Consider the following 24,914-nt stretch of genomic DNA (forward strand, 5'->3'; position numbering starts at 1 on the left):
GATTTGATTTTTGATTTTTGAATATTCTGACCGTTGGAGAGAACGAGCACTCAGAACTATTGCCTTTCACTTATTGTTGCGATTTACTGACATATGACCTACAGAGGGTTTCTGCTATGACGGCATAGTCCACATGTAGCCTCCACTCGCTTTTATGGTGTACAGTCTATATTTCTATTGTTAAATACTTACTGGTGATAATGCATTTGTAGTGATGATGGAAGCTAGTGTGAAATCACGACTTCACATGAAGCAGTAATTCAGTGGCCGTGTCAGTGAAATGTACACAATCTTGATTTGTGTTCAATTTCCTGTAAAAACCAACAGCCCTTTGTGTGTGCATATAAATATATTATAACAATAACTAATGTTCTCTTTTTAATTCACTGAGTTAATGACATAACTTTTCATGAAGTAGTCATTTGTATGACATTAATTTCCAATCCAAAAATTTGGTTAATCTTAATACCAAAGTCACCTTGAACGAGATGGTTGCGGCCAAACTTGGGAATATCTGGGTGATGGGAGATGAAGTCATCCAAGAAGTCGGTGAGCTGGTAGCCTTGGCGCAGCGTCATGTGGCAGCCAACCAAGTACTGGTGAACGACTCGCAGATGGAAATCATAGCTGAAGGAGTGAACGTGCATCAGGTCCCTCACCTTATCACACTCCTCGGTGAAGAGCATGGAGAGCTAAAACAGATGGAAACATGTCATTGCCAGCACAGAATGACTAGCTGATAATCACAAGTGTTTGCACAGCTTTAAAATGTAGTGTGACACCATTTGATGATTCTCTTTAAAAGGATCACTGTAAAATGAGAACAATCTGGCAGATATCGCTTTCTCTAATTGGTTGTCTGTGTAATCATCCATTAGTGACCATGATTTAAATTTGAAAACAACACCTAGCTGTGCTTTGAAGTATGCACCTGAAGTCCAACTGAACAGTGAATTCATTAGCCCCTTTTTGAATGCCTTTTGTTGACAACTTCAACTAATTCATAATAGTGAGTTATTAAATTAAATCTGACATCAAAAGGGAGGTGACTAAATCATTAATTGCAAATGCAAATGGATGCATGAAAAGGCTACACTGTTCAAATAATTACAGCACAAAAGGACAGGGAAGGGCTACTGCTGCATTTCTTTGAACTGGACATTTTGCCCGGAACAAATACAAATAGGCTTCATAAAATCAAAGAAGAAAAAAAATAGTGCAGAGCATCCTGTTTCAGTGTCAGGAACCTTTCCAGCTTTTTTTCAAAAAAATTCCAGAAACCAGGAACAGGAAAGAAGACCTGCATTTCTCCCCTCACCACAGAGACAAGAAAGAAAGAGTATTTTTTGGCACAGGGATATGAAAGATGAATGTTCGCTTTTCTCTCCCCGGTGGTGCTCCTACAGTCTGGGTGTGATATTTAGCCTGTTTTGTTTGGAGCCAAAAAGCCACAAGGACTACAGACATACAGTTAGGTCCATAAATATTTGGACATTGACAAAATTTCATTATTTTGGCTCTGTACACCACCACAATGGATTTTGAATGAAACAATCAAGATGTACTTTAAGTGCAGACTTTCGGCTTTAATTTGAGAGTATTTACAACAAAATCAGGTGAACGGTGTAGGAATTACAACACATTTTATATGTGGCACCCCCCTTTTTAAGGGACCAAAAGTAATTGGACAATTGGCTGCCCAGCTGTTCCATGGCCAGGTGTGTGATATTCCCTATTATTCCCTGTTATTTCATTGACAAGGAGCAGATAAAAGATCCAGAGTTCATTTCAAGTGAGGTATTTCTGTTTGGAATCTGTTGCTGTCAACTCTTAATATGAAGTCCAAAGAGCTGTCACTATCAGTGAAGCAAGCCATCATTAGGCTGAAAAATCGAAACAATCCCATCAGAGAGATAGCAAAAACATTAGGTTTGGCCAAATCAACTGTTTGGTACATTCTTAAAAAGACAGAACGCACTGGTGAGCTCAGCAACACCAAAAGACCCGGAAGACCACGGAAAACAACTGTGGTGGATGACAGAAGAAATATTTCCCTGGTGAAGAAAAACCCCTTCACAACAGTTGACCAGATCAAGAACACTCTCCAGGAGGTAGGTGTGTCTGTGTCTGTGTCAACGTCAACAATCAAGAGAAGACTTCACCAGAGTAAATAAAGAGGGTTCACCGCAAGATGTAAACCATTGGTGGGCCTCAAAAACAGGAAGACCAGATTAGAGTTTGCCAAAATACATCTAAAAGAGCCTGTACAGTTCTGGAACAACATCCTGTGGACAGATGAGACAAAGATTAACTTGCACCAGAATGATGGGAAGATAAGAGTATGGAGAAGGGAAGGAACTGCTCAGGATCCAAAGCATACCTCCTCATCAGTGAAGCATGCTGGAGGTAGTGTTATGGCGTGGGCATGTATTGCTGCCAACGGAACTGGTTCCCTATTATTTATTGATGATGTGACTGCCAACAAAAGCAGTAGGATGATTTCTGAAGTGTTTTGGGAAATATTATCTGCTCATATTCAGCCAAATGCTTCAGAACTCATTGGACGTCGCTTCACAGTGCAGATGGACAATGAACCAAAGCATACTGCGAAAGCAACCAAAGAGTTTTTTAAGGCAAAGAAGTGGAATGTTCTGCAATGGCCAAGTCAATCACCTGACCTGAATCCAATTGAGCATGCATTTCACTTGCTGAAGACAAAACTGAAGGGAAAACGCCCCAAGAACAAGCAGGAACTGAAGAAAGTTGCAGTAGAGGCCTGGCAGAGTATCATCATTGACTGCAAAGGATTTGCAACCAAGTATTAAAAGTGACAATTACATTTATGATTATATTAGTTTGTCCAATTACTTTTGGTCCCTTAAAAAGGGGATGCCACAAATAAAATGTATTCACCTGTACACTGTTCACCTGATTTGGATGTAAATACCATCAAATTAAAGCTGAAAGTCTGCACTTAACGCATATCTTGATTGTTTCATTTCAAATCCATTGTGGTGGTGTACAGAGCCAAAATGATGAAAATTGTGTCAATGTCCAAACATTTATGGACCTAACTGTATCTTTAGCCAAGAGTTAATACATTTCCTGTGTGTGTCATCTTCACTGTCAAGCTAACATTTATTATTTCCAAACATGTAATCCCAAATGTTTCATCTTCTGGCTAATTGTACACCCTGTGTAACTCTGACAATAATAAATTGTTAGGTTGAGTCCCGGGGATATAGCTCTTATCCTGCCAACCTCACTCAGTGAAAGAGAAATGAATGACAGCAAAATGTATGAGAGAAGCTGTCATCTTGAGGTCTTCCATACATTACACATATGAAGACGATTGGACAAAAGACAAACAGTTATGATAGTTAGGCTTATAATAACCACATCCACTGACTTCCCTTGGAGGTTGTAGCCCCTCATATTCTGTCATGGACAATTGACATAATTAAACATATATTGATACGCATACAAACATTGTGTTATGTCAAACAAGTATTTTCAGGTAGCTAGTAGCAGTGATTCAGTGGCACAAGGTTCTAAGTGAACACCAACCATCTTAAAGATATGTCAAAGGTGTTAAACAGATATTGTTGAAGTCTCGTGATATTTTAAAGTAATAGAAGATTAACTTTCTTCATAGGGCGAGGACTGTAATGAAAGATGACATATACCAAAACCAAAAATATTACATTTTAAATGTAAAATGGTGAAAATCCACATACACTTGTGAATTCTGCTTTCATGTGATATATCATATGATACATTTTTTAAGCAATTATATAAAGTACGCTTCTTTTACTTGATCACCAACCACAGACATATTTGAATATATGAATTCAACACAGGTGAAATAATGATTTACACTGGATAAACAACACATGCCTGAATGTAATCATCATATTAATGCTGTCAACGAAAAGCTTGCATCTCCATTCATAAATGAAGACAATTTATCATAATTAATGTCAGCTGAACCCCCAGGAATCCCATATCACTATTGTTTGAAGTCATTACATAAACTAAGTTCTAACAGTTCAATAGTATCTGAATCAATAACAACTAGGAAATCCAAGGGCCAAGGTCCTGTCAACCCCACCACTATAAAAGATGAAATCCAATAAGAAATACTGAAAAGCTGTTGGATTAAAGAGCAGAAGTACCGAAGCGTATTGCATTCACTTGATATGCCTTGTTAATTCATAAAGAAAAAACAGATTTAAATAAAAGAACATGTTCATGACAAAAAAATAATTCTGATTGGTTTTTCTGGATTAAAAAAATAAATGGTAAATGGTCTTTATTTATATTGTGATTTTATAGTCCTGATGACCAGTGCTTTACCATAAAGTTTTACATTCCCACACACATTCATACAATGGATAAATGTGAAGGACTTTGACAAGGTGAAATTTGGGGTTCAGTATTTTGCCAAAGGACACTTGTAATGATGAGGCACTCACTTTTATGGAAGCAAAGCAATGGTCCGATTTTTTTTCATTCATCTTGAATATTAACCAAGATAATTTCCGTAAAAAGGACTCTGCTGTTTTTCTGAATAAGCAAGATAATTAAGACCTTGATTTAGAAAAACACCAGATTTTCTTTACTCTCAAATGAATAAAATGTGCTTCTGTAAAGAGGGGATAAAGATGGTCGAACAGACACTCTGTCAATCACAAGCTGAGACACCCACAGCACCCAAATCAGCAGGCATGGAGATGGACAGTGTGTTGAAAGTCAAGGAGGAAAAGGTAATCACAGAGGAGCTTGACTCATTGCGCGATACTTTTTTTTCATCAAGAACCTGAAACTTCGGCAAGTAAACCCAGTCTTTGAGACCCTACATCCAGCCAAACGTGATATTTTTACAATCAAGCTGTATGATGACAGCTGTAGCTCCTGCTGGTATGAAAGCAGCCTTCATTAATCACTGAAATCCATTCATTCCCAAAAAGACAAAACAGGCAAGTAGATTTGGAAAAGAATAGACCAGGACTGATGGCAGCAAGCAGAGAAGCGGGGAGGGGTGACGCCTGATTGTAATGAGACAACCCCTGCCCCAGAGAATAGCTGGGACATACCGCACAGTCAGATACTGGGATGGCATCTGGAAACGGCTTGCAACGAGGTTTGTTGAGGATGCTGCCCTGATGGAGAGATGACATAAGGTGGGACTAGGCAGACATACAGACACAGATCGATGAGAAGGAAGACGAGAGAAATACTAAAATGTTGAACCATCTCCATACTAGAACAATCCAATAAGACACATTACATACACACACATTTACAGGAGTTCATCATAACTCTCTATGTCTCTCTCTCTCACACACACACACATGCACGCACACACACACACACAATGTTAAATGGTGCAATCCTCTAGGCATAATGGCGTATTATTATGTACCTGTGCATTGACAAAAGCAGGAGCATTCAGCTACTGGAAATACCATACATTTGATTGGGGAGGCAGAGGTGAGCTTTTATTGTACAAAATAAATGATTAAATAAAGATTTTAAAATAGGTGAAACAATGTAGCTTGAAGGGCGTAAAATAAAAATCGAGTTTTACTAATCTTGAGAATTCTTGTTTGACACACAAGTTTATTTATATAGCACAATGTCACAATGTGCCTTACAGGGTAAAATAAGAGTATACATGCATACAAATAAAAAACTCCAAAAAAAGGGTTAGTCTAGGGCTAATCTAAATAAATTTGTCTTAAGCTGATTTCCAGTATCAGAAAGTAAATTTGCACATATGGGAAATGCATTGGTGTGGTTGGTGCACTGGAGAGAAAACAACAATTGGACATAAAATAACAATATATACAGTAAGAAACAATAAGTTATGGGCATGTGCGGTGCTAAAGTGCAGTTATTGGTTTCGGATTAAATTATGTGCGAGGGGGGGCAGAGTCAGGGTGATGCAGGGGCATTTTTTGTGAGCCCCACTGCCATGGGGCAAAAACTGTTCAGGTGCCGCAAGGTTTTAGTCCTGATAGCCTGGGACTTTTTTTACGGATGCACTGGCAGCCATGCACTCTGAAATAGGTGGTGACCGGGATGGGAAGGATCAGCAATAATCTTCCCTGCTCTCTTATTGGTCCCTAAGTGAAACAGGTCTAGGAGAGCCGGCAGGTCGCAGCCGATGACCTTCTCAGCTGACCGAATAATCCGCTGCAGTCTGCCCTTGTCCTTGGCTGTATAGCAAACCAGACGGTAATAGTTGCGGTGAGGATGAACTCAATGATGGCTGTCTAGATCTCAACAATGCCACTTTCCATCATGTTGAATTTCTTCAGTTGCCGCAGTAAGAACATCCTCTGCTGGGCCTTCTTGATGGTGGACGTGATGTTCTCCGCCCATCTCAGGTCCTCTGCAATGATAGTCCACAGGAATCTGAAAGACTCCACTCTTTTAACTGGGGAGCCGTACATGGTTAGGGAGGCGGTTTGGGTAAGCTCCTCAGGAAGTGTACTTCCATCTCTATAGTCTTCAAAGCGTTCAGCTCCAGGTAGTTCTGGCTGCACCAGGAAGCCAGGCTGTCAACTTCTTCTCTGTAGGCGGCCTCGTCCCCATTAAAGATTAATCCAATAGGGCTGTGTCGTCTGAGAACTTCAGGAGTTTGACAGAGGGGTGGCTGGAGGTGCAGTTTTTGGTGGGGAGCAGGGGTGTCTAACGCAAATACCAGAGGTGTAAAGTAACGAATTACATTTACTCACGTTACTGTAATTGAGTAGATTTTTTGTGTACTTTGTAATTTTTGGAGTAGCTTTTTAAATGGGTAATTTTACTTTTACTTAAGTAGATTTTGACTGAAGTATTGTACTTCGCTACATTGGAATGACATCCGTTACTGAGTAAAAAAAAAACAGTTCAAGGCGCAAGGCAATTCTCACTGCAGTGGTAGATGCGGCATAGAGTGGATGAGGTTCCCTCACACGCACTTTCAACATATGAAACTGATCGTAAAGTTCACTGTTCGTGAAAAATATCCGCGACATGCACAACACTGCACTGGGAGCCACTGCAGAGGGGCTGAAGAGCAACTCGTGGCTGCAGAGCTGCGAGTTCCGACCCCTGGCTCCGGCGAAAGAGCGATTTGTTTACTGCGCCATCGTTAAAAAGATGCGGACGTCAAAACATTAGTTCGGCTATAATATTAGTTCCGCCTCGCATTTTCCCCTCCGGTCGCGCGCACCACCAGTTATGTGCGCACCACACAGTTTGAGAATCACTGCGCTACACAGGGCCGGCCCTAACACATTTGGTGCTCTATGCAAGCTTGACTCCTGGCGGCCCCCCCCACCCTGTCCCCCACAATTTTCAAACAATTTTCCAAGAAAACGGAATTACAACTTTCAGACGGCATTTCTTTTGAAATAAACACAACAATGATCTCAAGACAGCGTCTCTCAGGGGAAGGAAAACATGCTGTAACGTTTTATCTAGACCTCAGATAATATGAACTTGTTCACCGTTCAAATTCATTATTTGTCTGTAGCCCTATAGTCAATTCCCTGTTAAGACTCGGCTTTTACCTGAGTTCACTTTATACCACCTGAATAACACCTACTAATGGAAGTGAGTGAAGTCCATAACACACTGTCAATTATTTACATAGAATTTATTTAACCAAGGCAGGCATGTAGTTGATATAGTGATGATTCGCTACCAGAAATAAGATTTAGTATTATTTAGGCTTTTTAAACTATATTTAGGCCCTGAATAACAAACAGCATCTCACATTTAAAACTGACTTATCATTAGGTAACTAATAATAAACCACACAGAATAATAACTGTCACAAAAATCTCCCTGGTATAAGAAAAAATTTGTGTTCACATGGAATAACAATCACCTGTTACAAACAGGAACATCATACTGGTATAAAAGAAAATACAAAAGCCGGAACTGGAAAACAACAAATAAAAAAATCAGTTCAACCCCCCTGTTGCAGGCCTGTTAACTGGATTATTTTTCGCCCAATAATGGCTACTCACGACCACCCAGATAATATTGCCTTCAGTAGGTCCTCTAGCATCCACACGTAGCTAAATGGTCGTCCAACAAGGCTGAATGGAACCGCTAGTGTTCTTTTGAATTCGTTCATGCACAACACTGCCTGAAACTCAACACTGGCCTACCTGCCTCGGCCGTCTGCAAGCAACTCTTCAGCTGTGCTTCTGGTCGCTGCACAGCAAGCCTGGATGAGCTCTACTCACATTGAAATTCAGCTGCTGCTCAACCTCAACAAGAAGTTTGTAGACTAGTGCTCTAAAGGTGGACCAAACTTTAACCAAAAGTTTAAATATACAGTGGGACAGCGGCATTTTAACTTTTTATTTGAACTGTCATGTTGTTCATGTCTTGACATGTCCTCCCAAAAGTTGATAGATTATTTATTTAAGCCTCGGAAAACACATTGAGGAATAAGACCCTCATTTACAATGGTGCCGAGGGGCAGTTATTAAATGTTGTGTTGACATGTTCAATTTTTTATGTTTGGCATGTTTAATGTGATTGCACTTATATTTGTAAAGATTATCCTTTAATTAATTGGATTTATGACCCCTTGTCCTTTATTTCACTGTATAGGAGCGGCCCCCATCAAGTTGTTGGAAGTAACTAAGTAACTTTTACTTAAAGTACATTTTAAATGAGCTACTTTTTACTTTTACTTGATTAAAATTTCATCAAAGTAAAGGTACTTTTACTTGAGTACAATATTTCAGTACTTTTTACACCTCTGGCAAATACACAGTGGGCCGAAATAAAAAATATAAGTCAAGGGCTAGACGGGTTCAATGTATATTGAAAACTTACTGAAAGAACCTTAGTGCACATATTGAACCTGGAACTAACAAGGCCTATAGAGTATTGCTGATAAAATAACATTAATTATGAAATAGAAATAAATATAATAAATAATACATATATAATTCTGTGTCTTTGTGGAGGGTGGTTTGGAATTTGGGGTTAGAACTGGTCTATTGTCGGTCGAATCTGCAGTAAAAGTCATTCAGGTCGTTTGAAAGTTTGAGGTCTTCCAAGGAGTGGGAGGATTTGGTTTTGCAGCCGGTTATCACCCTAAGGCCTTTCCAGACTGACAATGAGTCGTTGGCTGCAAATTGTTGTTCTAGCTTCTTGGAATACTGTATTTTGGCCTCCTTAAACTCCTTGCCAAGCGAGTATTTAGCCAGTCTGAACCTATCCATGTCCCCATTCTTGAAGGCCACCTCTTTCTCCAAATGGAGCTGATTGAGTTTTGCTGTGAACCAGGGCTTGTCGTTGTTGTAACTCACCCTGGTGCGTGTTGGAATACATCTGTCCTCACAGAAGCTGATGTATGATGTCACAGCATCTGTGTATTCGTCCAAGCTGTTGGAAGCAGTTCTACAAAATGTTCCAGTCTGTGTTGTCCTGGCAGTCACGCAGCTCTGCTGCTCCAGTTCTTAGATCTCAGCACAACAGGTTTAGAAGTTTGAGTTTCTGTATTTAAGCCGGGATCCGATGAATAAGAGCATTGTCGGATAGACCCAGAGCAGCGCGAGAAACTGCATGATAAGCCTTGCTGATGGTACTGTAGCAGTGGTCCAGAGTATTCTCCTCCCTGGTCGGGCATTCGATTAACTGTTTGTATTTGGGGAGATAGTGAGATGAGTTCCCCTTATTAAAGTCCCCAAGGATATAACAGGGGAATACGTGGTCTCTCTCCTCTCCACTCCTTGTATCTGCTCGATGATGTTAAGAAGCTCGTCCATAGTGAAAATAATCTGAGTTGGGTCGCAATGAACTGAATTAAATTCTTAAAATCAAACATAGAAGTGCGCACCAACACACCGAGGCGGCCGTTCGTGGCACCATCATGGAATTTGTTAGGTTTACACAGGTTTCCACAGTGTCCACAGATCTTAAAGGGCCCATATTATGAAAATTCCACTTTTGCAGTGCTTCTACATGTTATTTTGGGTATCTGGCATGTCTACCGTCCAAAAAACTCTTGAAAAAAACAACTCCCGCGATTTTTTGTGATTCCTCAATGTCCAAAACGATAAGGGATTACGGCAAAAATATACATATTTGCCAACCATGCCCATGTAGGGAGTCTCGCTACATTGCCCATCATCATCAATCAATCAAATTTTATTTGTATAGCCCATATTCACAAATTACAATTCATCTCATAGGGCTTTAACAGGGTGTGACATCCTCTGTCCTTAACCCTCAGCAAGAGTAAGGAAAAACTACTAAAAACCCTTTAAACAGGGTAAAAATACGTAAAAACCTCAGAGAGAGCCACATGTGAGGGATCCCTCTCTCAGGACGGACAGAAGTGCATCATCTCACCGGCTCCGCGGAGAGACGGCCTGGTTCAATGGCTAGCGTAAGCTTGCGAGCTAACGATGGAGCCCGGGCTTACACTGCCGACACTGTGCATTAGGGTGAAGCTCGGATCCTGCGGAAAGCGGTTAGTGTCCCGAGGGCCTCCGCCTTGACGATCTGCATGTTATATGAGGCTACTTAGCTGTCTGAGGCATTAGCTCGCTAGCTTGAGCTTGCGAGCCCAGAGCTCAAGGTAAGCAGCTAGTTAACACATGGCAAAAGCGACGGGGGGAGTGGCGGTGACACGGTGCATCCGGGCTGTCCGAGGCGGCGACATTTGCTGATCCCAGCCGCTATGTCATCGCATCAGCAGATCCAAAAATCCGAGTGATCAGACATTTGACATGTTGGTCCAGTGTCAGGGCCTGGTCCATAGTGACAACTAGATTTCTTATGAATGGTTTAACCCTCGAGGTAAGAGACCCAAGCCCATCCTTTGTCTTCAGGACAAGACTAGGAGGGGCAGGAATGAGGACTTCTGTTTTATCTGCATTTAACTGCAAGAAATGATATGTCATCCAGTCCTCTATAGCATTCAGGCAGTTATTTAAAACTGACTGTTTAGATATGTTTTATGGTTTTAAAAGAGACATATAACTGAACATCATCTGCGTAGCTGTGATAGGAGATACCTTTAAAGTGCCTTATTATCTGTCCGAGGGGAAGCTTATACAAGGCAAACAGGATGGGAAAAAGGACTGAACCTATCTGAAGTAGGAGGAGAACCACTGCAGGGCTGACACAGTGATACCCACCCACTGCTCATGTCTCTTAACCAAGATATGGTCGTCAACAGTATCAAAAGCTGAACTAAGATCTAACAGAACCAATACAGAACATTCTCCTGCATTGTCCTGCATCAAGATATCATTTGAGACTCGGAGAAGAGCCGCTTCAATGGAGTTAAACCGCCGGAAACCAGTCTGAAACTTATCAAGAATACTGTGTTCATCTATTGCAGTTGTGAGCTGCTTGGCCACCACTTTCTCAAAAATTAGTAGAGAGGGATCAGTATTAAATAAAGGATAAGTAGAGAGCAGCTGTCTGTGGCCACCGCATGTAAAACCATTCCCTTTTTTGGGGTTGTCTCATTTTTGCCTCTCCACAGCACCTGTTGTCTCTTTCATTTGCATCAAAGCAAGTGAACTTGGTTCACAATCACTTTTGCTTCCTAAATGGACTGATCGATATCCCTGAAGTTCACCTCCCCTTTTTTTGAGCATTGTATATCCCAGATATTGATCGTCACTGCTGAACACCCTTTAAGACTGTTTTCACAGTTTGGTTATTGATTTCTGAACCAGGGTGATGCCCCACTAATTATAAATATCCAAAACAATTTTAAGAATACTCTGGTACTAACCAAATTTAAAGGCACTGAATTGATTACCTGAAAAATCAGGAGAACAGTTACGAGAGTTTATTTATTAACCACCTATGATCTTTGTTCTACCTCAGCCTGCCCTTTTGCACTTGAAACTTCTACAACAAGCAGGTGCGCATGGAGATGCTGAAAGTCTTTGAACCAATATCCTCTTTGAACCTTTCTTTGCAATCGAAATAGGGCACCAAATTATATAAACTATAAAATGTTGTTTTGTTAAGTTGTTATAAAAATGAAAGTTCATAATTGTGAGCTGTTTTTAAAGATTTACAATTTCAGTAGGAGTCAAGCTTATGAATGTTTTTGAAAGATGTAAATGGGTTTGAATTTATATAGAGCTTTTCTAGTCTTGATGACCACTCAAAGAACTTTACAGTATGTTTACATTCATACATTAAGTGCATATATTAGCAGCACTCTCTTGTTCTATGAGGGACAATTCAGGGTTTAGGATCTTGCCCAAGGAAACTTCGGCATGCAGATAGGGAAGACTGGGGATCTAACTTCCGACCTTCAGGATATAGGACGACTGCTCTGCCCCTCATCCACAGCCGCCCGTGGATGTACTGTTCATTTTTGGTTGCATGGGAAAACCGCTCTAACCTCTGAGCCATCATTCACGCACACATTCATATAGGCAGCAAATTTAATGACAATGGCCCGGCTTTCAGGGGCAATTGGGGTTCAGTATCTTGCCAATGCAGAATGGGGAAGACTGGGATCAAATTGCCGACCTTATGGTAAAAGAACAATCCCCCGAAGCCACAGCCGGCCACAACAATCATATGGCCAGTATTATCCTTTGATAAATGCAGTTTCTGATAAGTCAAGAGCAGAGCCTGACAATCCTGAAACAAATCATCAACTGAAAACACAAGTAACGGTACATGGTTCGACTACACTGTTTGACTGACCATCTCGAGTTCAGTGTAAAAACACCTTAACAGTAACTTTAAATTAATACTATATTTACAGCTACTTGGGACTCTTTACAATGGGCTAGACAATGTAGATAGAAATTTTGTTAAATTGTCTATTTATGTAGAGCTATTCTTGTCTTTATGACCTCTCAAAGCACTTAACAGAAAATACATTTAAAAATTCACAAACACATTTTTACAGTCAGGCACGTGAACAGACATGTTGGGGGGCAGGTGCTTAAACCAAAAAAAGGGCACCCATCGCAAAAATGTGTTATGAAACTACAAATAATAATACTGAATAAATAAATAATGGCACCCCTGGACCAGGTAGGGTTACTGATTCTCCCTCATCTGTTTTATTAGAATTTTGTAAATTAGACAAATCAATGTTGTGCATAATAATCAAGAGTGACGTACATAATCTCTATGACAACACAGTACACACACATTTGTACTGTTTTCTGATTTGAAGCATAGGCAGCATTACACTAATAATCAGTGTTGCCACAGTTACTTTGAAAAAATAAAAAAAAATAAAACTTGATTTTAAAAGTAGCTAAGTTAGATTACAAATTAGTTTATTAGTTACATTCAGCAGCTGCCGACAACACCCCCGCCGGCTCAACATAAAAATGACAATCGGTTTTGCCAACACTCACTTTATTAGAAACTGCGGGGCCTTAGCTGAGGTGATCCTGGAGAAGGGCCCGACACTCGTCCAGAGTCGCCGCCGCTGACCGCCGTACCCGGTCGCCTCCAACGGCCCGCCTTCCGCACCGGCAACGGACATCACCCCGCGGCCCAAGAGAAAAGCCCCCGCACCAGCGACGCCGTGAGGCGCCACCGGAAGATGACCACCCCCCCAAAAAATGTTGAGGCGTTCCGCACACCGAGCCTCCGGCGGCGTGGAGAGGAGGGCAACAGGGCGACTGCTTCCCCAGTCGCGGCACGTGCCCAGCGGTTTAACCACAATTACCAAAATAGTAAAGCACAATGACTCAGACAAGTAACTTTAATCTGATTACTGGTTTGGAAATAGAAACGCGTTTGATTACTCATTACTGAAAAAAGTGGTCAGATTAGAGTAACGCGTATCACTGCTAATAATATACCACAATATACCTCACCATACTGTCATGTAGCTCAACTTAAGACCTATCTTTCATTTCAATTATTACGATTTTAAATGAAACAAAACTATTGAACTTGTCCAATTTGTAGAACTTGTGAGCGCCGTGGAGCATGTTGGGGCGACATTATCACAACAACTCAAATAAATGCCCCGTATATATCATAGATATCAAAACACATTTGGGGGGAATTGATGACAGAGAGAGTAATTGTTATTCTTAAATATTGATGAATGAAGAAAAAGTTGGGATCCAGGGCAAAAGGGCCAGTGCTTGAGCACCATTGGGGGGTCTATCTGTACACGTGCCTGCTTACAGTGCATCTATGAGCAGCACTTTCCCTATCACACATCAATCACACACTCGCAGCACACAGCCATCAGGATCAATTGGGGGTTTAATATCTTTCCCAAGGACACTATTTGAACCCTTATATGAGTGTCATAACGACCAACTACATGATCGCAGTTTACCAACACAAAAAATATATGCAGTCGGCAGCCACTAACAGTTTACTGCACGGATGGACTTGGACCTCCAAGTGAACACACATTACTCCAAAGACTGACGTTTTATATACAGTGCTGTGAAAAAGTATTTGCCTTATATTACACTTTGTAATTACACTTTGTAATATAAGGCAAAGATAACCAGAGTAACTACAAAATGGAGTTTTTAAATGATGATTTCATTTATTCAGGGGAAAAGCTATCCAAACCTACTTGGCCCTATGTGATAAGTAATTTTTTTGCAATTCAGAGGTTGATCATTGTCCTGCTACATAAACCAAGAGCGCTTGAGCTTGACGTCAGGGTCTGACGTCAAGCTCCAGGATTTTCTGGTATAGAAAATAATTCATTGTCCCAGCCCCAGACCATCACACTATCACCACCATGTTTGACTCTTGGTATGATGTTGTTTTTATGAAATGTTGTGTTAGTTTTCAACAGATGTAACGGGACGCACACCTTCAAAAAAGTTCAACTTTTGTTTCCTCAGTCCACAGACTATTTCCCCAAAAGTCTTGGAGATCCTCAAGATACAGAAATCAAATGCCCGACTAGGGAGGAGAATACTCTGGACCACTGCTAAAGCACCATAAGCAAGGTGTATCATGCAGTTTCCCGCACTGCCCTGGGTCTATCCGACCACGCTCTCATTCACCTGATCCCGGGCTTACAGACAGAAACTAAAACTTTTTAAACCTGATGTGCTGAGATCCAAGAACTGGAGCAGCAGAGAAGCTGTGGAGGATATGTGTCACTGACTGGGACATTTTTAGAACTGCTTCTGAAAGCCTGGACGAATACACATATGCTGGGAAGTCCTACATCAGCTTCTGTGAAGACAGATGTATTCCGACACGCACAGACAAGTCGCCCTGACTTCTGTAGTAATGTAGACCTTTGAGCGCCTCGTGCTGACCCACCTCAACACCACAACCAACCACCTCCTCGACCCACTGCAGTTTGCCTACAGAGCCAACAGGTCCGTTGACGATCCTGTCAACATAGGACTCCACTTCATCCTCCAGCACCTTGACTCCCCCGGCACCTACGCCAGGATCCTGTTTGTGGACTTCAGCTCCGCATTCAATACCATCGGCCACGCTGTTCTTCGGGACAAGATGACACAGTTGAGCGTGCCTGAGCCCACCTGCAGGTGGATCACTAACTTCCTGACCGACAGGAAGCAGCGTGTGAGGCTTGGCAAGCTTGTCTCTGAGCCCCGAACCATCAGCACTGGAGCGCCACAAGGTTGCGTGCTCTCCCCTCTACTCTTCTCCCTCTACTACAAAAACTGCACCTCCAGCAATCCCTCTGTCAAACTCCTGAAGTTTGCTGACGACGCAACCCTAATTGGATTAATCTCCAATGGGGACGAGGCCACCTATGGAAAGGAATTTAACAGCCTGGCTTCCTGGTGCAGCCAGAACCACCTGGAGCTGAACGCTTTGAAAACTGTATAGATGGTAGCAGACTTCAGGAGGAGCCCAGCTCAAACAGCCCCCCCTCACCATGTGCGACTCCCCAGTTAAAACAGTGGGGTCTTTCAGATTCCTGGGGACTATAATTGCACAGGACCTGAGGTGGACGGATAACATCACCTCCACCGTCAAGAAGGCCCAGCAGAGGATATTCTTCCTGCGGCAACTGAAGAAATTCAACATGCCCGCGGAAAGTGATGGTTGAGATCATTGCTGATCCTTCCCATGCCGGTCACCACTTATTCCAAAGACTCCCTTCCGGAGAAAAAGGTTCCGGGCTATCAGGACTAAAACCTTGCGCCATCTGAACAGTTTTTTCCCCATGGCAGTGGGGCTCACAAACAAGCCCCCTGCATCACACTGACTCTGCATATCACTGACTCTGCCCCCCCCTTGCACATAATCTAGAATTTATATATTATTGGCACCAATCTCTGCACCTTAGCACCGCACATGCCCATAACTCTGCTACTGTATATATTTCGTTCTATATTGTTGTTTTATGTTCAGTGCACCAACGAACGACAACAAGGCAATTTCCTGTATGTGCAAACATACTTGTAAACTAAAATAATTCTGATTCTGATGTTTTTTGGCAAATGTTAGACAAGCTTTTGTGTTCTTTTTGGTCAGCAGTGGCTTTCGCCTTGGAACTCTCCCATGGATGCCATTTTTGCCCAGTGTCTTTGTTATTGTTGAATCGTGAACACTGACCTTAACCGAGGCAAGTGAGGCATGCAGTTCATTAGAAGATTTATCCTTTAATAGTCACTTAAAACAAATTTCTAGGACCACTTTTTTCCACTTGCGTAATATTTCAAAAATTAGACATGTCCTTTCACAAAAAGATGCAGAAAAACTAGTCCAAGCCTTTGTTACATCGGAATGGACTATTGTAATTCATTATTATCAGGCTCCAGCAGTAAGTCGTTAAAGACTCGACAGCTTGTCCAAAATGCCGCAGCACGTGTCCTGACGAGAACAAAAAGAAGAGAGCACATTTCTCCAGCATAGGTATCGCTACACTGGCTTCCGGGTTAAATCTAGAATATAATTTAAAATTCTCCTCCTCACCTTCAAGGCCCTTAATAATATAGCACCTTTTTACCTTAAAGAGCTGTTAATACCTTGTAAACCCACTAGTGCACTCCGCTCCCAGAATTCAAGCCTACTTGTCGTCCCTAACGTCTCTAAAAGTAGAGTAGGAGCCAGAGCTTTTAGCCATCAAGCCCCTCGGCTGTGGAATAATCTACCACTTTCAGTTTGGGAAGCAGACACCATCTTTTCGTTTAAGAGTAGGCTCAAAACCTTCCTTTTTGATAAAGCTTATAGTTAGAGCTAATTTGTGCGCTCAGAACGTTACTTGTTCTATTTTATGACACATGACACACGGAGCTTCTCTTTCCAGCTTCTCCATCCCTATCCCCCTTCCCCGGAATCCCTTTGCTTTATCACCCGCAGATCCAGGGCCTCTGTAGCCGCACCATGGATTGCGGTTTGTGGATCGCGCAACGGGGGTCGCAGTGGTGGATCCAGTGTGGTGGATTCTGAGTCATGTGGGCTGATCGTGGTGCTGGTGGCGGACTCTGTGTCGCGTTGGCATTGGGCACGGGCGGTGGACCAGGACCGCGGTGGTGGCTCGTGATGGGTCCTGGTGGGCGGCGGTGGACGGTGACTGAGGACTGGAGTGGCGTCTGGTCTGGATGGTGGATCGTGGTCTGGATGGTTGCTGAGCATGGACTGTGATTGCAGCAGGACTGGTTGGCATGTCATGTTGGGGTTGTCCTTCGGGATGTCTACCCTCATCAAATGCTGCTAGACGCTTAGACTATTGATGATGTTTTCCTACACGTGGCATCTATTGCACTTCTGTCCGTCCTGGGAGAAGGATCCCTCACATGTGGCTCTCTCTGAGGTTTCTACTTATTTTTACCCTGTTAAAAGGGTTTTTAGTAGTTTTTCCTTACTCTTGCTGAGGGTTAAGGACAGAGGATGTCACACCCTGTTAAAGCCTTATGAGATGAATAGTAACTTGTGAATATGGGCTATACAAATAAAATTTGATTGATTGATTGATTGATTGATTGATGTTCTGGGGTCTTTTAGGACCTCCTGGATGAGTTGTCGATGCGCTCTTGGAGTAATTTTGGTAGGCCGAGCACTCCGGGGAAAGTTCACCACTGTTCACAAGTCTTCCTATTTGTGGAAAATGGCTCTCACCGTGGTTCGCTGAAGTCCCAAAGCCTTAGAAATGGCTTTGTAATCCTTTCCAGACTGATAGATTCTGTTCTCATCTGTTTTTGAATTTCTAGAGTTCGCAGCATGATGTGTTGCTTTTTTTGATCTTTTAGCCTACTTCACTTTGTCAGACAGGTTCTGTTTAATTCATCTCTTGATTCAACAAATCTGGCAGTAATCAGGCCTTGGTGTGGCTAGTAAAATTGTTTGCTTTCCAAAATATGTGGTTAATCATATTTTTTGATTTATCAAGGGGGGCAATTACTTTTTCACATATTGGTAGGTTTGGATAGCTTTTTTACCTTAATAAATGAAATTATCATTTAAAAACTGCATTTTCTATTTACTGGGTATAACTTTGTTTAATTTTTTTTTTTTTTGATAATCTGAAACATCTAAGTGTGACAAATATGCAAAAAAAAAAAGAAAGCAGGAAGGTGGGAAATACTTTTTCAAAGCATTGTTTATACATTTCCAAGTAAAGTAATCTCCATGTTGAAGAGGTGAGGCGTATTGAAGTATCCAACTGAAAACTGCTCTCTTATTCTCTCCTTTTGGCAAGAGCTTACACCCGGGCAACACTGCCATCGTGAGTGGAGCGTGATAGCTGCTCCCCGGATGTGATGTTCAATCAAGCAGCGCATTTCCTCAAATGAAAGTACTATATATATATATATATATATATATACATATAAATGCTATATATGTGACTAAACACTAGGACTCGTTATTAAGATGTGAATATTCCAGTTCTGCAATAACAATCAAAGCCTTTTAAACAAATGAAAGGATTCAGTCAACAGAAACCTGAGTGTGCTTTAACTTTGAATATGTGGTGAAAGATAATTTTCTTTTTTGCTGTAAATTTGCATGTTATGCTGAGAAAATAGGGTAGACCCTACTCTGCGCTGCTTACACATCTGAGTCGAATTGCTGGTGCAGGCAGTGTAGACGTTCTGATAACATGGGTGCTGAAATGAAAGGCAAGTTGTTCTGCATAGCACAGGCAGCACTATAAAAGTCAGTTTGGCCCAGACTTTAAAATTGTGTGACCCCAAAGCAGTGCCAAGCATTTACCTGGGAGTTGACTGTCTGGCCCATGGGAATGCGGGAACCCTCCAGTGCATACTGCTTCACACAGAAGTAACAACCCTGTGAAAGGGAGAAGGCACACACACACAACGTGTGCATTCAACAACATTTTTTTTATTATTAGCATCACAGGAAGTAAAAGGAATTATTCAGACATTTTTGTGAAAAGTGAAAAATATAAAAAATGACTGGATTGCTATGGCATGTTGTTTGGACGGATTTCCTGTTTGGGATAAATCACTTTGGTGATGCTCCCAACTGTTAATCTGGAAGCATCGTCACATTGGTCACAGTGTCCAAAAAACTGCAAAAATAATGACTATAAAATAAACATCAACAACATTTTTACTGATATTTTAATTACAGTGAAAACATTGTAATTGTTTAAATATTTCGAAAGATGCAGTCCCATTGGGAAAAATTGCTGTCATATGGGGCAATACTTTACTGTAAAGTCGTCATCAATACTAGAAAAGCGCTATATAAACACAGAATACTTAAAAATACTTAAAATACTTAAAAAACTGCATCATAAAATGGTTGGCTTTGAATTTACACATACATGACTTGCAGGTAATGATCGTTCCAAGCAACAGATACCAAAGGACCAACAATTGTGATTCCAGCAAGCACTGTATGTCAATGAGCATAGTAATGAGCACATCTAATGATCCGCATCATACCTGAAAAGCCAGTTCCATCAGCACAATCCCACCTGGCAATGCCCTCTGGAGGTGATATGCAGTGGTGCCAGATGCTGAAGTCTGCAATGTTTATTTACAAAACAATCTTACAATTAATGTTCCACTCGATAAAAGTATACTGTCCACATGGTGACGATGATATTTGGTATTGCCATTTTCTTCCCTATTATAGTAAAAATCTGGCAGTGGTAAAATGATACTGAGTTTATCTGCCTGAGATCTACAGAGCTCTCTACATACAGGCTTACTAGTGGTTTCTAGAGTTCCTAGAGTGGAATGGGAATCAGCTGTTGAGGACCTCTATCCTGCTCTCATGCAGACAAAACCTTGGACCTCATTCACCAATATATTCTTAAGATTTTCTTAAATGTGTTTGCTAGATGGTTCCTTAGAAAACTTTACTTCAGATTTATGAATTTTCCTTAAACTGCATAATTGTTCACACCTGTGTTTTTCTATTGATGAATGCTATGTCTTCGTAAATTCCTAATTAGCATAAGTATGTAAAACAAAATGATGGGTGACTATTTTGCAAATGAGTGTTCTTGTCTACAACATGTCGTTGTCATTGAAATCTCAGAGATGCTTAAAGAAATAAATACAAATTAGCTAAATCTGAAAACATGGTTAAAAAGTCTCAATATTTTTTACATATTCATAAAAGGTTTCAATTCAGAGACAGATTTTAGAGAGCATCCTTAGTTATGAGTTATTAAAGTCATCTGCGTGCTCAGTACAACAAACTTGTAAATCAAGCCACTTCTCACTAATGTTAGCAACTATGAAAAGGTTACCATATATATATATTAGTGTTAAATATTATTTTATATTTTGTGTTAGATAATTCTTCTGCAGACTGGGTAGAGGCTGTTTATTGATCAAACATGATCTCGTGCATAGCTTCTTAATGAAAATATGTTAAAAAATTTTTTTTGAGGAATGAACCGCAACTTTGGAGAACAACTGAAAACATGGACTAAGATTGAATAATGCATTTTTTAAATATTTGGGGCAAAGCCAGATCCCACAAAGTGTGTGCTGGCAGAATATAATTTCTGCATCTCTGAGGAGAACACTAACCTTAGGGCTGTCCTCACTCTTCTGCTTTACATAAGAAAAAGACATCCTCCCTTCCAATGATACAGAGTTCAGCATCGCAGCACGGGCCCGGGCAATGCTGTGAGAGATGGGGTTGGGGTGGAATAGAGATCAAGTCAGTTAGAGTCTGGTCAAACCAGATAGGCCTGGGCCCCAAGGGCTGATGGTATAATATCAGCTCATTAGCCAACCCCTAAAATACATTTCAGGGTGACTTGGTCTGAGCCTAGATAGTGACAGGCACGCATGACAGACATATGCCCTCATATATTCTGCTTACATCAGCTATGAGCAGATGTGCTAGGAGGTCAAAGATCATAAGAGGATCAAAACAAACATGATAACTCATCGATGAATGCTGCTCCCAATGGAAGATGAGAGGCGACTAAGAGAGGCAGAGATAGATGGATCATTTGTTTCACACAAACAATTGAGCAGATGCATTAAAAAAAAACACTTATGTTCCCTACACATACAATGCTCTACATTTACTAAAGGAAAGGTTAGAAAGTTCATATTTTTCCCAAAGCAAAACGAAAGTTTAGGCTGTTACTTGAATATGAGTATTTAGAAATGCACAGACCTGCGAGCTGGGGACTGAGGCCGGACTTGGACCAAAATAAAGCCCATGCTCTGCAAGTACTGGACATACTGCTGGAGGAAGGTGCTGCAAATGTCGAGCAGCCAGGGCTCTTCCTTGAGTCGGCTTGGCAGCATGTCAGCTGAGTCGGTGCTATAGCTGCGGTCCCGACCTGATGCTGTGGATTCACTGGAGCGATGTCGTTTCTGGGACACATTTCACAATATTATTAACATTTACAGAACAATATACATTGTCCTTAACATACAAGGAAGAGTCTAGCCACTCAGATTTTTGAATAAAGGCATGATGCCATGACCATTGGAGTGTTTTTTCCAGGTTGGGCCTAGTGTTCCAGATAAAGAGTAATTTATTAGTATGGAGTGCACCCCACTGGTTCTATGGTGAAACGATGGGGTAAGGGGAAGCTCCCTAGGCTCCATGCTCCAGCTTCTTGTTTATATTTCTCTTAACCATCCAACATTTCACTCAATATTCTATCATTTGTCCATACATAACATCCGTAGCAGACTGACTGCTACATTTTGGAATATTTTTATATTTATATTTTTCAAATATAAATAACTGAATATAGACTTTGCTTTAATTACTTGGAATACCTCCCAGTATTTGTCATGGTTTTTGAGCTGGTCATGACAGGATACAAAAGAGTGACACTGCCTGTTACCTATGAGGACACGTTTTTCAATTATATTTTTATGCATAAAACCACAAAAGTATTTGTTCATGCACTGTATTGATTCATAAAATCTGTCACACAACCTAAACTTCCTATAACGTTTCTATTCAGACAGCAGAGATACCTTCACCAGGGGCTGCACAATCTGTTCCTCTTGAATCTGCTTGCGGAAGATAGGGTCAAATAGGAGAGGGGTTGCACAGTAGTGGACCAGCCTTGATGACTGCTTCAGGGTCTCCAAATCTGCCCCCTGTTGACACAAAGGTTATTGTCACTATGGGATAAGATGATAATACTGCAGAGTTAAAATCCATCTGACTATGGTGCAATCAAATCACATTTAATCAATAATATAATTCATGATTTCAACACAGGCGCTCCTATACATACAAGTAACACTCACCAAGGCATTTATTTAGTGCTGTAATGGCAGCTCTGTGTTATTTGCTATGGTGAGTGAAAGTTTTGTTGGAGAACAAACTTACTCTGGCTTGCCCTTCATAATCACATTGGTGTGCTGTCAGTATGTACAGATCTTCAGATCTTAATAACGGATTCAAATACATTTTAGAGTTTAGCTCTGAAATTAACCCCTTTAAAAGCCGTAGTTTTATAACAGTTGACATTGTATTTAGCTTGAAACCTGTCTGAATCCTTATGCAAATTATACATTGTGTGAAAGTATACACAAAGCCTTGGGATCTGTATTAATAATGATACATTGGAGTGAAACAACCATTCAGATTGAGGTTGCTTGTCTTGGCTAAGACTTAATCTAAATCTGTTGACACTATATCTATAAAAAAAAGGGAATATTCAGTGTATATGAGTGAATGAATAGCCTACCATATATTCTCAGTTCTTTTGCTGTATGAATATATCATTTAACTGATACAATACTGTATTTAAGTCACAAACATTTCATAAATTACTTACTGAAATGGGCATGTTGGACTGTGCTGACCTCTGTTGCCAAGTCACAAAGAGGTTCTCTATCTTCATCTGTTTCTCCAGTTCTGTCAACACAAATTCAAAGTCATCCCCACTCCTATTTAGTGTGGAGTTTGATGGAATCATGAAAAAAATATGTCATCATCAGTAGTATTAAAAGTAGGTGTAATAATAGCTGTATCAACCCCTCCTCTCAGCAGCTTTGCTCTCCAAGAGCTGGCCACCATGTCTGGTCACCACATCCCCCTCTGTCAAAGGTCGAATGGTGCATATGTCCCTCAGAGCTTCGTCAAAGGGGAGCAGCTCAGAGGGGAAGTGGAGTGGAGCAAGACTTCGGCCAGCGCTACCCAGTCTGCCCTGCTCTTTACTAGGCAAAGGAGGAACTGCACTCCGTAGCAATGCATCAGGTTCCACAGAGGGGCTGAGGAAACAGTCGGAATCCTGCTAAAGACGCAATGAAAGCAAAAAATTTATAGAAAAGAAGTGAAAGGACACCCATCAAATAGCTTGCTATACAATGATATACAAAGAGAGAACGGGTAGATAAGAGGCTAGAAATGTGTGCACAACTTTTGATATACAGTCTATCATGCAAAATAAAGTAAGGAAACTGTGTTCACCTTCCCTGTTTTATTTGTGACTGTTCATGTGTGTGGCCTTTATATAAGTTGGAATGATTTACTTAACTGCTGTTAATTTTCCAAACATGACATGTCGGCTGAGTTCTATTAAGCAATCGATACAATCTTCAGACATAAATTGACAACTTTTCCAAATAAAAGCTTTATAATTCTGGTCAGTATAAAGCATTGTAACAACCAAATGAAAGGACAAATTGCCAAACAGTAACTGATTCTGTGAACATTGCTTCCATAACGGAGATTTGCACTCGTTGTAAGCCTGTCCTTCTGCGTCTGTCAGTATGACATGGTGAGATTAAAGTAAACAAATTGTCGAAGTGATCTGGCAACTATTTGAACTGCGATTTGAACCAGTTACCGACCACCGCTATAGTTTTGTGAAGATGTATGGTCATCTCACTTAACACTACCCTGCCCCACTGACTGCTGATCGTCTGTTAATTCAATTTTTTTTAATAGCAGGTATCGTGTTTCCAAATTGCACCAAACTCGGGAATGTACTTTCTTGGACAATTAAAAGCAGACATGCCATGTGTGAAACCAATTTGTGAGATATGCGTTCCTAATAAAGACAGAGAGATATTTGTGGAATTATTAGATACATTGATGTAGATAGTTTGTGGAGGAGTCCCACAGGGTATTTTATGAGGTATGCACTTTTAAGGTCAATATCAGCTTTTTTTTTAATTATGGTTATTATTAGTTCATTTTTTTATATATAGTACATCAGTGAATATATCTTTAGAACCCGATTTATGTCCCTATTTTCTAAAACAGAAGAATAACATATTGATTTGTGTCAAGCTCTTTGTGGAGGCTCTAAAAATATCTAAAATAAAACATACTCTTTTAACATAAATCAACTAAAAGGACAAAGGCTTTCAGATATATATATTTTTTAGAATAACAAGATATTTTTTTGTAGTGTGTTGCTGATATGTGTCAAGTATGCATGGCATGGCTCTAAACATATCTGTAATAGAATGGTACTCAGTAGAGCGCATGCCCCTTAAATTATGTCAAGATGCACCAAATTTCACAAATTCATAAATAGCAGTTTCTTGCTTGTGCCTGATTAA

General features: G+C 40.8%; 1 protein-coding gene across 6 annotated transcripts in view; it reads right to left on the reverse strand.

Annotated features, from left to right (window-relative positions):
* szt2 (SZT2 subunit of KICSTOR complex) overlaps nt 1-24,914 on the reverse strand; it is a 172,220-nt gene that overhangs the window by 7,723 nt on the left and 139,583 nt on the right. For 3 of the 6 annotated variants that reach the window (XM_062396266.1, XM_062396264.1, XM_062396269.1), the window contains 9 exons: nt 23,380-23,638; nt 23,180-23,259; nt 22,368-22,493; nt 21,547-21,749; nt 20,946-21,042; nt 19,845-19,925; nt 19,147-19,221; nt 5,097-5,162; nt 479-692 (listed from right to left, as the gene is read on the reverse strand). In XM_062396266.1, coding sequence (XP_062252250.1) covers nt 479-692; nt 5,097-5,162; nt 19,147-19,221; nt 19,845-19,925; nt 20,946-21,042; nt 21,547-21,749; nt 22,368-22,493; nt 23,180-23,259; nt 23,380-23,638 — 1,201 coding nt within the window. The remainder of the gene's footprint in view (nt 1-478; nt 693-5,096; nt 5,163-19,146; nt 19,222-19,844; nt 19,926-20,945; nt 21,043-21,546; nt 21,750-22,367; nt 22,494-23,179; nt 23,260-23,379; nt 23,639-24,914) is intronic. The other 3 variants (XM_062396270.1, XM_062396265.1, XM_062396267.1) reach the window with 2 other exon arrangements.

This window comes from Platichthys flesus, chromosome 9 (assembly GCF_949316205.1).
Source record: "Platichthys flesus chromosome 9, fPlaFle2.1, whole genome shotgun sequence".
NCBI classification, from domain to species: domain Eukaryota; kingdom Metazoa; phylum Chordata; class Actinopteri; order Pleuronectiformes; family Pleuronectidae; genus Platichthys; species Platichthys flesus.